Source organism: Pseudorca crassidens, chromosome 1 (genome assembly GCF_039906515.1).
Source record: "Pseudorca crassidens isolate mPseCra1 chromosome 1, mPseCra1.hap1, whole genome shotgun sequence".
NCBI classification, from domain to species: Eukaryota; Metazoa; Chordata; class Mammalia; order Artiodactyla; family Delphinidae; genus Pseudorca; species Pseudorca crassidens.
This window is the reverse complement of record NC_090296.1, coordinates 195,561,060-195,575,710: the sequence shown is the minus strand read 5'-3', so window position 1 is coordinate 195,575,710 and position 14,651 is coordinate 195,561,060. Positions and strand designations below refer to the sequence as shown.

Here is a 14,651-nt window from a genome sequence, read left to right as displayed (position 1 = left end):
GGAAAGCAGGAGATGCTGCTATAAAATTGTAAGATCTCTGATGAGGGTGAAGGCCACTTTCTGTGAGGATTTGTCCGATGGGTTTTGCAAAGGTAGTCGGTTTTATATGTGAAGTATGTAGTCAGACCAACGTCAGAAAGGAGCTGTGATAAATGTAATAATGTGAGAAACAGAATTGGGAACAATTTAGGTTAGGACCAAGGGGCAGACCATCTGCCTTGCTGGCCTTTGAAAAGTGTGAGTTTCGATTCTGTATGAGGCCTGTTGTAGGTGTTAGAGGCACAATGGTGAAAAAGAGGAGCCAAGTCCCTGCCAGTAGAAGGCGAGTATTAGTAGGTGGCCGAAATGTAAGCTATAAAAGCAGGCAGAATGATGGAAAATAAGAGTAAGAGGGTAGAGAGTTTTTCTTCTTTTACAGGGTAGGGAGACCTTTCTGAGAATAAGTGTGATAGGGAAGCCACTGAAAGATACTGCATTTTGTCTTTAAATTCTAAGGCAGCTCGGGCTCCTGGGCGGAAAGTAGACAGAGAGACAAGAAGGAAGCAGGGAGCCCACTTAGAGGCTGTGGGCTAGGCCAGAGGTGGTCGGTGTGGCAGACGCAACATCGTGAGGGACCGTGGGGGCAGGATGGCTTGCTGCGGGATTGAACAAGGGTCTGAGGGAAAGAGAGGGAGCAGGGATTCCTCCGAAGTTCAGGGCTTAAATGATGATCAGATCAATGAGGGGGTTATTCACAGAGGTAAGAGACACACGAGGGGAGGGCCGACTCTTCCAGGAGAGAAATGCAGGCGTCACCGCAGGCCTGTTGACAGTGGCCTGTTGCTTCCCAGTGGGGACCATCGAGGGAGCGGCCGGCTGTGAGGGCCTGGCATTGAGGGGATGGGAGACATCGAGCGAGAGACATTTGTCACCGTATGTTCGGTTTCAAAGCCAGGGGTTTGGGTGAAGTAGAGCACGGTGCGTGCTCATTCTCTGTCCTTCCTGTACGAAGGACAGAAGAAGGGAGAGTCCAGTGAGGGAGAGCACGCAGCAAGCAGAGCTTGAGCCTTTGACAGATGGGTAGAATCTTAACTGTCAGAATTCAGGGGAAGCAGAGCCAGGAAGTAAGGCATAGTATAAATCAGAGCAAGGAGGCGAAGAGCAGTACATGTGCAGGAGGTTGGGACCCACTGGACGACTGGGACATAGGCTCCTGAGAGGGGACTGGCGAAGAAGCCTGGAAACTCAGGGGCTATGAACCTGGCGTCTGTAGTAGTAGAATCTGGGTTCAGGGGTGGAGAGGAATCCTCTAGAAATCTGTGAGCAGAACTGGTTGAATAATTCAATTCCAGTGGTGCTTCTGTAAGAGTAATAGAGGGTACAGGATAGATTCGAAGTATACAGAAGTGGGGATTTGGTAAGCCAGGCAGAAAGCTAGTGCAACCACCCATATTGGGCTGAAAAACATGGAAGTACTTTTTAAATCATCAGATTAAGGTACATTTTGGAAATACCAAACTTACTAGAGACAGGCTACGGTGCTGAAAAAGCCCGGCCTTTTCTTCTGCGTAGTAACCGTGCTACAGACAGATGACGGGTGTTCTCGACCGCAGGCGACGTGGCCTCCGGTTCCTAGCGAAGTGCGTAGTGTTTGTGCTAATGCTGTGCTGCTTCACACTTCTGATCCTTTAGGAAGTGGAGATTTTCCTTTACGTCAAAATTCTGTTGCCATGATCAACCTCCTTTTGGTAATATTCCTAGTGTTAGATTTTTGTGACTGTTAAAATTTGAGAATCACCAAAACCTTACTTTTAGTAGATTGGATGTTCTTTATCTCTAAAGCCTTTTTGCTTTATAAATAAAACACCAATTCTTTCTTACAGAGACATGTGACGCAGTCTGCGGGTAATCGTAAATTCAAGTGCACTGAATGTGGAAAAGCTTTCAAATACAAACACCATCTAAAAGAGCACTTAAGAATCCACAGTGGTAAATATTTGTTTTCTTTGTCTATGGTGAATATCATAGCAATTACGGTAATAAGTTAGTATCACATGCGATCTACACACATGACTAGAAATGCTGCTTTTCTTTTAGGATAAAGACTAATCTGGAGAAATCTTCTGCTTGTAAATGGTATTTTACTGGAATCTTAATCTTTGACTAAAGTATAGGAAGTATACTGAAGTAGAGCAAGTCAATAGGACATACTCCAAATTTCCTCATCAGAGTAGCATGCATTAACCAGACATACAACCTGAAAACACTTCAGCTTTCTGGTGAATGTCTGCACAGTTAACAAGGGAATGATAAAGGGTACGGGGTACCATGTGCACAAGGAAAGGAGGAGATGAAGACACTCTACCTGAGAGAAGTAGAAATGGAACTCGAGGCAGGAGGTGGCAGTGGGTGCTGTGGAGTCAGCGGGAGAGGGCAGCACAGCAGGGCGCGGACTGAGGCGTGAAGGGGGACTTAGAGGAGGGAAATGTGCTCTGCCCTCCTCTCACCCTTCCCTTCTACACTAGTCATTGTCTGCAGCTTTATGTACAGAATGAACATTACTATATGGTAAAAATGTTATGTCTGTTTAGAAACTTGTTTCCACAAAAGCTCTCAAAACCTAGAAAGTATCCCACATTTGCATTATGAACTCTGTTCGTCTCCTGATTAATTCTGATGTATTACTTAAGACTTAAGACTTAAATAATTTTAATGAAAAACAGTGGATAGCTCATGAGTGGGAAATTATGTGTCTGCACACGCTTATTTTGTGAAGATTTCACAAATGTCCTGCAAGAAGAGTAGAGTTGGGTGGCCTTATGAGGGCTGCTTGGTGATATCTGTGTTTTATTTTGGAATTGCATTTATAGACGTTGTGCTGAATTGGTTGTTGAGGGCTAAATAATGTTAAAGTTACCACTTAAACCAAGACTCATACAAATACAGTTTAAAATTTTTACACATTATAATGTGTCTGGAAAGTAAAGATTGTCTTTTAGAGCCTGGAATAGGATCCTGTTTCTCAGCTCCTGTGCCATTGAACAGTTTTCATCAATTTTATACATATATATTAACATATATTAATATATATATTAAATGGACCTTTTCTCCTCTTACACCACTGTCCTTTTTTCTTCCGGCCTTATAATCGACATATAGCACTGTATAAGTTTAAGGTGTACAGTGTGATCTGACTTACGTACATCATGAAATGATGGATGTTCACTAAACTTACTGTGATAATCTCATGCAGACGCAAAATTATAGAAAAAAATACGTTCCTTGTGATGAGAGCTCTTGGGATTTACTCTCAGCTTCCATATACAACATGCTGCAGTGTTGATTATACTTATCATGTTATACATGGCATTCCTAGTACTTACTTATCTTATAACTTCTTATAACTGGAAGTTTGTACCTACCTTTTTTGACCACCTTCATCCAGGTCCCCCCCACCCCCCGCCTCTGGTAATCACAGATCTGATCTCTTTTTCTGTGAGTTTGTAGATTTTTATAAAGTGTCTTTGTCTGGTTTTGGTATCAGGCTGATGCTGGCCTTGTAGAATGAGTTCAGAAGCATCCCTTCCTAAAGTAAGATTCACTTACAAAGTGAATGTCATATGGTCCTATTGCAGTCATACAAGAGGACTTATCAGATCTATAGATGATGCGCAGTTGGGATGCACAGATCACACCAAACATTAAAATATAAGTCTAGAAACAAGAAGTTAATAATCACAGAATCCTACGTTGATATTCAAAAATCAACCTCAATCAAGTAGGGAGCTAGTAGCTGTAGTACCTACAGAAAAACTTTAGGAGTTTCGATGGTGAAGAGCTTTGTATAAGCTAACAGTATGCTGCTGCTTTAAAAGATAAGGCAAATTTAGGCCACATCGTAGAACCAAAACTTCCACTGTGCTCTGCTCTCCATTCATTATGTATTTATGTCTCTTATTCTTAAAATTATTTACTATGAGGCTTGTACACCTTCAATACAGCAAAAATTTTAAAAACATTTAAGAAAAATAAAGTTAAGAAAGTAAGACAGGCATGAAGTAAACATGAGAACAAAAGGAATATATAAAATCCTTTGCACACGCTAGAAGTGACCACAAATTAGACCCTAAGGTTTCGGAAGTAAGAAAACTACAATTAGTAACCAAGACCCAGACTGACTGTAAGTAAAAAGAATCAGTTGCTGGAAAAAGCACAACCCTTCCTGATACTAAGTCCATAGAGAAAGTTGTTCCTTGAAGCATCACTAAGAATAAAGAACAGGGAGGACCTTCAAGATGGCGGAGGAGTAAGACGAGGAGATCACCTTCCTCCCCACAAATGCATCAGATATACATCTACATATGGCACAACTCCTACAGAATGCCGGCAGAAGACCACAGACTTCCCAATAGGCAAGACTCTCCCCACATACCTGGCCGTGTGGCTGACAGGGTCTTGGTGCTCCAGCTGGGTGTCAGGCCTGAGTCTCTGAGGTGGGAGAGCCGAGTTCAGGACACTGGTCCACTAGAGACCTCCTGGCCCCATGTAATATCAATTGGCGAGAGCTCTCCCAGAGATCTCCGTCTCAATGCTAAGACCCAGCTAAACTCAGTGACCAGCAAGATCCAGTGCTGGACAGGCCATGCCAAACAACTAGCAAGACAGGAACACAACCCCACCCATTAGCAAAGAGGCTGCCTAAAATCATAATAAGGTCACAGACACCCCAAAACACACCACTGGACACGGACGGTCCTGTCGACCAGAAATACAAGATCCAGCCTCACCCACCAGAACACAGGCACCAGTCTCCTCCACTAGGAGCCTACACAACCCACTGAACCAACCTTAGCCACTTGGAGCAGACACCAAAAACAGAACCTGCAGCCTGTGAAAAGAAGACCGCAAACGCAGTAACTTAGGCAATGAGAAGACAGAAATACACAGCAGATGAAGAAGGTAAAAACCCACGACACTGAACAAATGAAGAGGAAATAGGCAGTCTACCTGAAAAAGAATTCAGAGTGATGATAGTAAAGATGATCCAAAATCTTGGAAATAGAATGGAGAAAATACAAAAAACATTTAACAAGGACCTAGAAGAACTAAAGAGCAAACAGACAATGATGTACACCACAATAAATGAAATTAAAAATCCTCTAGAAGGAATCAATAGCAGAATAACTGAGGCAGAAGAACGGATAAGTGACCTGGAAGATAAAGTAGTGGAAACAACTACCGCAGAGCAGAATAAAGAAAAAAGAATGAAAAGGACTGAGGACAGTCTCAGAGACCTCTGGGACAACATTAAACACACCAACATTCGAATTACAGGGGTCCCAGAAGAAGAGGAGAAAAAGAAAGGGACTGAGAAAATATGTGAAGGGATTATAGTTGAAAACTTCCCTAATATGGGAAAGGAAATAATCAACTCCAAGAGGACAGAGAGTCCCATACAGGATAAATCCAAAGAGAAACATACCAAGACACATGTTAATCAAACTATCAAAAATTAAATACAAAGAATTAAAAGCAGCAAGGGAAAAGCAACAAATAACATAGAAGGGAATCCCATAAGGTTAACAGCTGATCTTTGAGCAGAAACTCTGCAAGCCAGAAGGGAGTGGCAGGACATATTTACAGTGATGAAAGGGAAGAACCTAAAAACCAGATTACTCTACCCAGCAAGGATCTCATTCAGATTGGACGGAGAAATTAAAACCTTTACAGACAAGCAAAAGCTAACAGAATTCAGCACCACCAAACCAGCTTTACAACAAATGCTGAAGGAACTTCTCTAGGCAGGAAACACAAGAGAAAGAAAAGACCTACAATAACAAACCCAGAACAATTAAGAAAATGGTAATTGGAACATACATATCAATAATTACCTTACATGTAAATGTATTAAATGCTCCAACCAAAACACAGACTGGCTGAATGGATACAGAAACATATGCTGTCTGCAAGAGGTGCACTTCAGACCTAGGGACACATACAGACTGAAAGTGAGGGGATGGAAAAAGATATTCCATGCAAATGGAAATAAAAGAACGCTGGAGTAGCAATTCTCCTATCAGACAAAATAGACTTTAAAATAAAGGCTAGGGCTTCCCTGGTGGCACAGTGGTTGAGAGTAAACCTGCCAATGCAGGGGACACGGGTTCGTGCCCCGGTCCAGGAAGATCCCACCTGCCACAGAGCGGCTGGGCCCGTGAGCCATGGTCGCTGAGCCTGCACGTCCGGAGCTTGTGCTCCGCAACGGGAGAGGCGGCCACAACAGGGAGAGGCCACAACAGTGAGAGGCCCGCGTACCGTAAAAAAAAAAAAAAAGAAATACTAGCAAACAGAATCCATCAGCACATTGAAAGGATCATACACCATGATCAAGTGGGATTTATCCCATGAATGCAAGGATTCTGACAAAATTCAACACCCATTTATGATAAAAAACCCTCCAAAAAGTAGGCATAAAGGGAACTTACCTCAGCATAATAAAGGCCATATATGACAAACCCACAGCCAGCATCATTCTCAATGGTGAAAAACTGAAAGCATTTCCACTAAGATCCAGGAACAAGACAAGGTTGCCCACTCTCACCACTCTTATTCAACATAGTTTTGGAAGTTTTAGCCACAGCAGTCAGAGAAGAAAAAGAACAGGAATCCAAATCGGAAAAGAAGAAGTAATGCTGATGACATGATACTGTACTAGAGAATCCTAAAGATGCTACCGGAAGACTACTAGAGCTAATCAATGAATTTGGTAGAGTAGCAGGATACAAAATTAATGCACAGAAATCTCTTGCATTCCTGTATACACACTAATAATGAAAATTCTGAAACAGAAATTAAGGAAACACTCCCATTTACCATTGCAACAAAAAGAATAAAATACCTAGGAATAAACCTACCTAAGGAGACAAAAGACCTGTATGCAGAAAACTATAAGACACTGATGAAAGAAATTAAAGATGATACAAACAGATGGAGAGATATACTGTGTTTCTTGGATTGGAAGAATCAACACTGAAAATGAGTATACTGCCCAAAGCAATCTACAGGTTCAATGCAATCCCTGTCAAACTACCAATGGCATTTTTCACAGAACTAGAACAAAAAAATTGCACAACTTGTATGGAAACACAAAAGACCCCAAATAGTCAAAGCAATCTTGAGAACGAAAAACAGAGCTGGAGGAATCAGGCTCCCGGACTTCAGACTATACTACAAAGCTACAGTGATCAAGACAGTATGGTGCTGGCACAAAAACAGAAAGATAGATCAATGGAACAGGATAGAAGCCCAGAGAAAAACCCACGCACATATGGTCACCTTATCTTTGATAAAGGAGGCAAGAATATACAGTGGAGAAAAGACAGCCTCTTCAATAAGTGGTGCTGGGAAACCTGGACAGCTACGTGTAAAAGAATGAAATTAGAAAACTTCCTAACACCATACACAAAAATAAACTCAAAATGGATTAAAGACCTAAATGTAAGGCCAGAAACTATCAAACTCTTAGAGGAAAACATAGGCAGAACACTCTATGACATAAATCACAGCAAGATCCTTTTTGACCCACCTCCTAGAGAAATGGAAATAAAAACAAAAACAAACAAATGGGACCTAATGAAACTTCAAAGCTTTTGCACAGCAAAGGTTACTATAAACAAGATGAAAAGACAACCCTCAGAAAGGAGAAAATATTTGCAAATGAAGCAACTGACAAAGGATTAATCTCCAAAATACACCAGCAGCTTATGCAGCTCAATATCAGAAAAACAAACAACCCAATCCAAAAATGGGCAGAAGACCTAAATAGACGTTTCTCCAAAGAAGATATACAGATTGCCAACAAACACATGGAAGGGTGCTCAACATCACTAATCATTAGAGAAATGCAAATCAAACCTACAATGAGGTATCACCTCACACCGGTCAGAATGGCCATCATCAAAAAATCTACAAACAATAAATGCTGGAGAGGGTGTGGAGAAAAGGGAACCCTCTTGCACTGTTGGTGGGAATGTGAATTGATACAGCCACTATGGAGAACAGTATGGAGGTTCCTTAAAAAACTAAAAAATAGAACTACCATACAACCCAGCAATCCCACTACTGGGCATATATCCTGAGAAAACCATAATTCAGAAAGAGTCATGTACCACAATGCTCACTGCAGCTCTATTTACAATAGCAAGGACATGGAAGCAACCTAAGTGTCCGTCGACAGATGAATGGATAAAGAAGATGTGGCACATATATACAATGGAACATTACTCAGCCATAAAAAGAAACGAAATTGAGTTATTTGTAGTGAGGTGGATGGACCTAGAGTCTGTCATACAGAGTGAAGTAAGTCAGAAAGAGAAAAACAAATACCATATGCTAACACATATATATAGAATCAAAAAAAAACAGGTTATGAAGAACCTAGGGGCAGGACAGGACAGGAATAAAGACACAGACGTAGAGAATGGACTTGAGGACACAGGGAGGGTAAGGTTAAGCTGGGACAAAGTGAGAGAGTGGCATGGACATATATACACTACCAAACGTAAAACAGCTAGCTAGTGGGAAGCAGCCGCATAGCACAGGGAGATCATATCGGAGCTTTGTGACCACCTAGAGGGGTGGGATAGGGAGGGTGGGAGGGAGATGCAAGACCGAGGGGATATGGGGATATATGTATACGTATAGCTGATTCACTTTGTTATGCAGCAGAAACTGACACACCATTGCAAAGCAATTATACTCCAATAAAGATGTTAAAAATTAAGTTAAAAAAGAATAAAGAACAAAATATTTATATCCTGAGAAATATCCTTAAAATAATACAGCAGAGAATTTGATAGTGTTTTCTCTCTAAAATAAGATTCTTCAATAGAGGCCAATGATATTTCACCAAAGTGCAATTCAGAAAAAGCATTGTCCCAGGGTGGCCGATGGATGCCGTCCCAGTCTACGGCTCCCGGATGGTTTATTCCAAGGGGAGAGTTCAAGCAGGGCTACTCAGTGTCATCGCAGATACATTGAGAAACTAGTATACCAAGACAGTGCTGTGACAATTTCATTGTATTTTATACAATATTGGTCCACAGGAGATTGGAAAGTTTTTTTAATGAAAAAACAAATGATCCTTCACCACAGATGGTTTTGAAAGCACTGTTTAGAGTATCTAGTAATGAATGAACTGCATATCCTTCAGGAATCCTCTGTAATTTTTTTTCTCAGCTGAGTTTTCATAAGGCCTTGAGGGTCAGGGTCCTCGATTATATGCCCTAAAATTGCCCGGATAGTTGGTCTCTTCTGATACCCATGAAATGAACCCTATGCAGAGACGTGTGTCACGCGTCATGTGAACTTCACACATGGGTGGGAACTGAGCTGTGAGAAGGCCACCACACCACACACGGGGGTGCAAAGGAGCCCCTGCACCTGGGCTGGGATCCTCCCAGCAAGTAACCTGGGTTTGTTCCACGGCCTCACAGTCATTTTAGCCTGGAAAACCTTTACATCAGGTGCACCCGAACACCCACCCAGCCATTAAAAGCAAGTCAGTGTTCGCAGTACATGTAACTTTGAGCAGCACACCCTCCTGATACGACCTCCAGGGCTGAGTGGTTACAAACACTGACCCAGGTCGACTGGTAAGCGAGCTGATGTGCTTCATCTATCATCCGTAAGCTATGAAGTCAGAGTTAGAAACAAGAGTTTTTCTAACAAACGTAGTGACTTTGGCTCTAGAATAATTGTCCTGCAGACTTTCTTTGCAGGAGTGGTAACGTATCAGGGTGATTCCCGATAAGCATAATGATAACTAGCACTTACTGAACACTTAACTCTGTACAGCCACACTCTAGTTATTTGCATGCATTAAGTCATATAGTTCTCACAATAACCCTGTGAGGTGGATGCTACCGTTTCCTCTTTTTTTTTTTTTTTTTAAACTGATGAGAAAATGGAGGTTCAGCAAGCTTAGCTTTGTCCACAGTCACTCAGCTGGGACATGGCAGAGCTGGGGCTCTGACACAGGCATCCTGTCTCCAAAGCCACTGCCGTACCCACTGTGCTCTTCTACCTCCCTGTTTGTAAAGACAGAAGTAACCTGTATTACATATGCTTATTTTCCTAGAGAGCAGGAGAACAAGCGTAGCTCACCTAAAAATGCCACCGAATAATTAAGAATGTTAAAATAGGAGAGATACTAGGACATATCCCTTATTTTACCCCCACTGGAAATTTTTATCTGATGCATTTTGAGTAATGAATCATATTTCAGGCATCCCACTGGAAAGATACTGATTAAACTGGAGAATTTCCAGAGGTGAGTTAACAAGCGAGTAAGGGTTCTAAAAACCACGTCCCACGAGGAACGCGTGAAAGACCCGGATATGTTCAACGTACACAAGGGAAATTGAAGAATACACGTGACAGCTCTTCATCAGTTTGGAAGTCTGGCTCGTGGAAGAAAAGTTAACCCAATTCTGTGGCATCAGAAGCAAACTAGTGCAGGGAAGTAGGCGCTCCAAGCAGCGGACTCTGGCTTAGTACTGAGCCTCTGTCTCACCGCCTTTGGAAGGAATCACTAACACTTCTCGAGAGCACACTGAGGTTTGCTATATAATCTCACATAACTGCTACAACAGTCCAGCGAGGATGTACCTACATTTATGCACCAAAACACTGAGGCTTAAAAAGGTTAAGAGAACAGCCTGCGACAGAGCCAGAATCTGAACCCAGACCCACGGTCCTCAGCAGAGCCAGACGAGACTGTCCTCCACAGAGCTGCCCAGCGGCAGGAGGCTCCTTCTAAAGGAGGTTAAGCAGAGATGAGCCAGTGTCAAGGACGATACAAAATGAACTCTTCATTGAGAAGGAGGCCACACAGAGGGCCTACTAGGTCCTCCAGTTCTGATTTCTTAGACATAAATTTCTATGAAAATACAATGCACTTGTTTTAACGCTTACAACACTGAAGTTACATTACTAGCAGAGCTTACGTTGACTTTCCTGCTGCTTTCCTTTTAATTATTAAAAAGAAAGGCGGAATGTGTTGGGGGTGGGGTGGGATGAACTGGGAGATTGGGATTGACATGTATACACTGGTATGTATAAAATAGATACCTAATAAGAACCTGCTGTGTAAAAAATAAATTTCAAAGATTCAAAAAACGAATAAAGCTGAATATACCAGAAGCTAACACAACATTGCAAATCAACTATACATCAATTAAAAAAAATAAAGTGGCTATAAACATCAAAAAAAAGGGGGGGAGATAAAGAGCTTTAATTTTGCTACTGAGTAGATAATCAGCATCGTCACATTTCATAATTTTCATAATTAGCCATTCATTCATCTAAAGAAGGTTTTTAAAGAGCATCTCTGTGAGCTGCTGAGCTGCACTGTAACAGGTGCAGGTAAACGGCCCACAACACCTGGAGTTTGCTACCTCCCTGAAAATGGGCATCAGTAACTTTTAAATTATAAATGATGAACTATAAGTTAAAGCAAAAGGAAAAAAGAAATAGGCTGTATGTAAATATTTCATGTAGCTCAGTGCTTCTCAAAATTTTCTGTCCAAGTATCCCTACTGGCCAAGAAGAATAAATGCCTTGTGCCCTGGAAGGTCCAGGGAAGCAACTTAAAGGAGGCCTCTGTAAGCAGGAAGCTTCTTTGTTTTTTTCCTAACGTTTCACAGAAACGTTGCATTTGTGCAACACAGTCTACTCTGTGTCTTAATATTTACATGTTTTAAATTACCATAACCACTATCGCTAAATTGAAACTGTAAGATGCTTTTCATACCCAGTAAAACATTGCCTGATACATCCAGAAGTACATACATCCCAGTTTAATAAGCCACGGCTTCTAACAATACCTTGTATTTCAAGTTTTCTTCCCATTGAAAAAGATATTTTCAAGGAAACCTGTGGATATGGGAAGGATAGATCTTCATGACTCACACAGTTAAGGCGAGATGTTCATGCATGCTAAGCCTTATGGGAGATTTACTTTTCTTTCCTCTAATATTAATTTCTCCTACAGATGGTTAAGTAGAATAAAGTATAGAAAATTACATAAATTGGTGAAACAGGATAAGAAAAAAATTACTTCAAAGAGTAGGATATAATTTTTTGGTATTTGAGAATGATTTGAACTTTTAAAAGTTTGCAGAAATGTTGGACACATATGCTGAGAAGATTCTTTAATTGGTTAGCACGTAGTTCAGACTCACGTTTTACTGGTGTTTATGACATTTACGTAGGTTTTGAACGTAAAGTGATGATTCTAAATAAAATTATATTACAAATATACATGGTAACCTCTTTTGAAATTGATACTGCTTGTTTTAGGAAAAACGTGGATACGTAAAAATTTATGAATGTAATTTTTTGTTGTCGTTTAGGAGAGAAGCCATATGAATGCCCAAACTGCAAGAAACGTTTTTCCCATTCCGGTTCCTATAGCTCACACATAAGCAGTAAGAAATGTATCAGCCTGATGCCTGTGAACGGGCGACCACGAACAGGGCTCAAGACCTCGCAGTGTCCCTCACCATCTCTCTCGGCATCACCAGGCAGTCCCACGCGACCACAGATACGGCAGAAGATAGAGAATAAGCCCTTCCAAGAACAACTTTCCGTAAACCAAATCAAAACGGAGCCTGTGGATTATGAGTTCAAGCCCATAGTGGTTGCTTCAGGAATCAACTGTTCAACCCCTTTACAGAATGGGGTTTTCAGTGGTGGTGGCCCCTTGCAGGCAACCAGTACTCCTCAGGGTGTGGTGCAAGCCGTTGTTCTGCCAACGGTGGGGTTGGTGTCCCCCATCAGTATCAATTTAAGTGATATTCAGAATGTACTTAAAGTGGCAGTAGATGGTAATGTAATCAGGCAAGTTTTGGAGAATAATCAAGCCAATCTTGCATCCAAAGAACAAGAAACAATCAGCGCTTCATCCATCCAGCAAGGTGGCCATTCTGTTATTTCAGCCATCAGTCTTCCTCTGGTGGATCAAGATGGAACCACCAAAATCATCATTAACTACAGTCTTGAACAACCTAGCCAACTTCAAGTTGTTCCTCAGAATTTAAAAAAAGAAAATCCAGTCCCCACCAACAGTTGCAAAAGTGAAAAGTTACCAGAAGATCTTACTGTTAAATCTGAGAAGGACAAAAGCTTTGAAGGAGGAGGGAACGACAGCACTTGCCTCCTGTGTGACGACTGTCCAGGGGACATCAGCGCACTTCCGGAGCTAAAGCACTATGACCTGAAGCAGCCCGCCCAGCCCCATCTGCCCCCCGCGCCAGAAGGTGCCAAGCCCGAGGCCTCTGCTCCCTCGGGGTCCGGAGACGGCAGCCTGTCTCCCAGCCAGCCACCTTTAAAGAACCTCCTGTCTCTTCTGAAAGCATATTATGCTCTGAATGCACAGCCAAGTGCGGAAGAGCTCTCAAAAATTGCTGACTCAGTGAACCTACCGCCGGATGTAGTGAAAAAGTGGTTTGAAAAGATGCAGACGGGACAGACGTCAGTGCAGTCTTCTGAGGCATCTTCTCCCGAGCCAGGCAAAGCCAACATCCCTGCTAAGAACGATGACCAGCCTCAGCCCACAAACGCAGATGAATCCCAGGACGGCACGAGGAATCTCCAGAGTCCTCTGAAGATAACCGGCTCCCCCGTCCTACCAGTGGGCTCCGCGGTCAACGGTTCCAGAGGCAGCGCATCGTCCCCATCCCCCCTCAACCTCTCCTCCTCCGGAAACGCACAGGGTTACTCGTACCCGGCAGAAGGGGCACAGGAGGAGCCACAGGTCGAACCTCTTGATCTTTCACTACCAAAGCAACAGGGAGAGTTATTGGAAAGGTCAACTATCACTAGTGTTTACCAGAACAGTGTTTATTCTGTCCAGGAAGAACCCTTGAACTTGTCTTGTGCAAAAAAGGAGCCACAAAAGGACAGTTGTGTCACAGACTCAGAACCAGTTGTAAATGTAATCCCACCAAGTGCCAACCCCATAAATATTGCTATACCTACAGTCACTGCCCAGTTACCCACGATCGTGGCCATCGCCGACCAGAACAGCGTTCCGTGCTTGCGAGCGCTGGCGGCCAACAAGCAGACCCTGCTGATCCCCCAGGTCGCCTACACGTACTCGACTGCAGTCAGCCCGGCAGCCCAGGAAGCAGCCCTGAGGGCGGCCCAGCCCAACGGAAATCAGGTAAAGAATGCCCGCACCCTCGGCCTCTACTGGTCAAGTGCTCGTTTGACTTTTTTCAGTGAATTTTTCTAATAAAAATCAGTCCCAAGATGAGCCAAGCAGCTGGTTAAGCTGTCATTTCTGAAAGGAAATAGATGAATGTGTGCCTTAGTACTTTTCAACGGCAGTTTTGTTATTCTGCTGAGAAAAGGGTCGATGAGTCTCAGCTAAATATTGACTGTTTGAAACTAGAGACAGAAGAGGAAAGTAAACCTGGAATGCTTACTAATCAGACTTCTGCTCTCTAGTCAGATCCCAAAATTCGTTAGCGTTCTGTGTCGATCATGACCATTCGTAAATGAGGATTTGTTCACAGATATTTCACACCCGGCAAACTTAGCCACCACCTTTTATGTGTTAGCACCTGTTTGTAAAACTGTAAACAAACAAAAGTATATAAAGAATTCAT

The 14,651-nt window shown here is 42.5% G+C and overlaps 1 protein-coding gene across 12 annotated transcripts in view; it reads left to right on the top strand.

Moving 5' to 3' along the window:
• ZEB1 (zinc finger E-box binding homeobox 1) overlaps positions 1-14,651 on the top strand; it is a 192,700-nt gene that overhangs the window by 173,879 nt on the left and 4,170 nt on the right. For all 12 annotated transcript variants that reach the window (XM_067704954.1, XM_067704902.1, XM_067704936.1 and 9 more), the window contains 2 exons: positions 1,863-1,968; positions 12,393-14,203. In XM_067704954.1, coding sequence (XP_067561055.1) covers positions 1,863-1,968; positions 12,393-14,203 — 1,917 coding nt within the window. The remainder of the gene's footprint in view (positions 1-1,862; positions 1,969-12,392; positions 14,204-14,651) is intronic.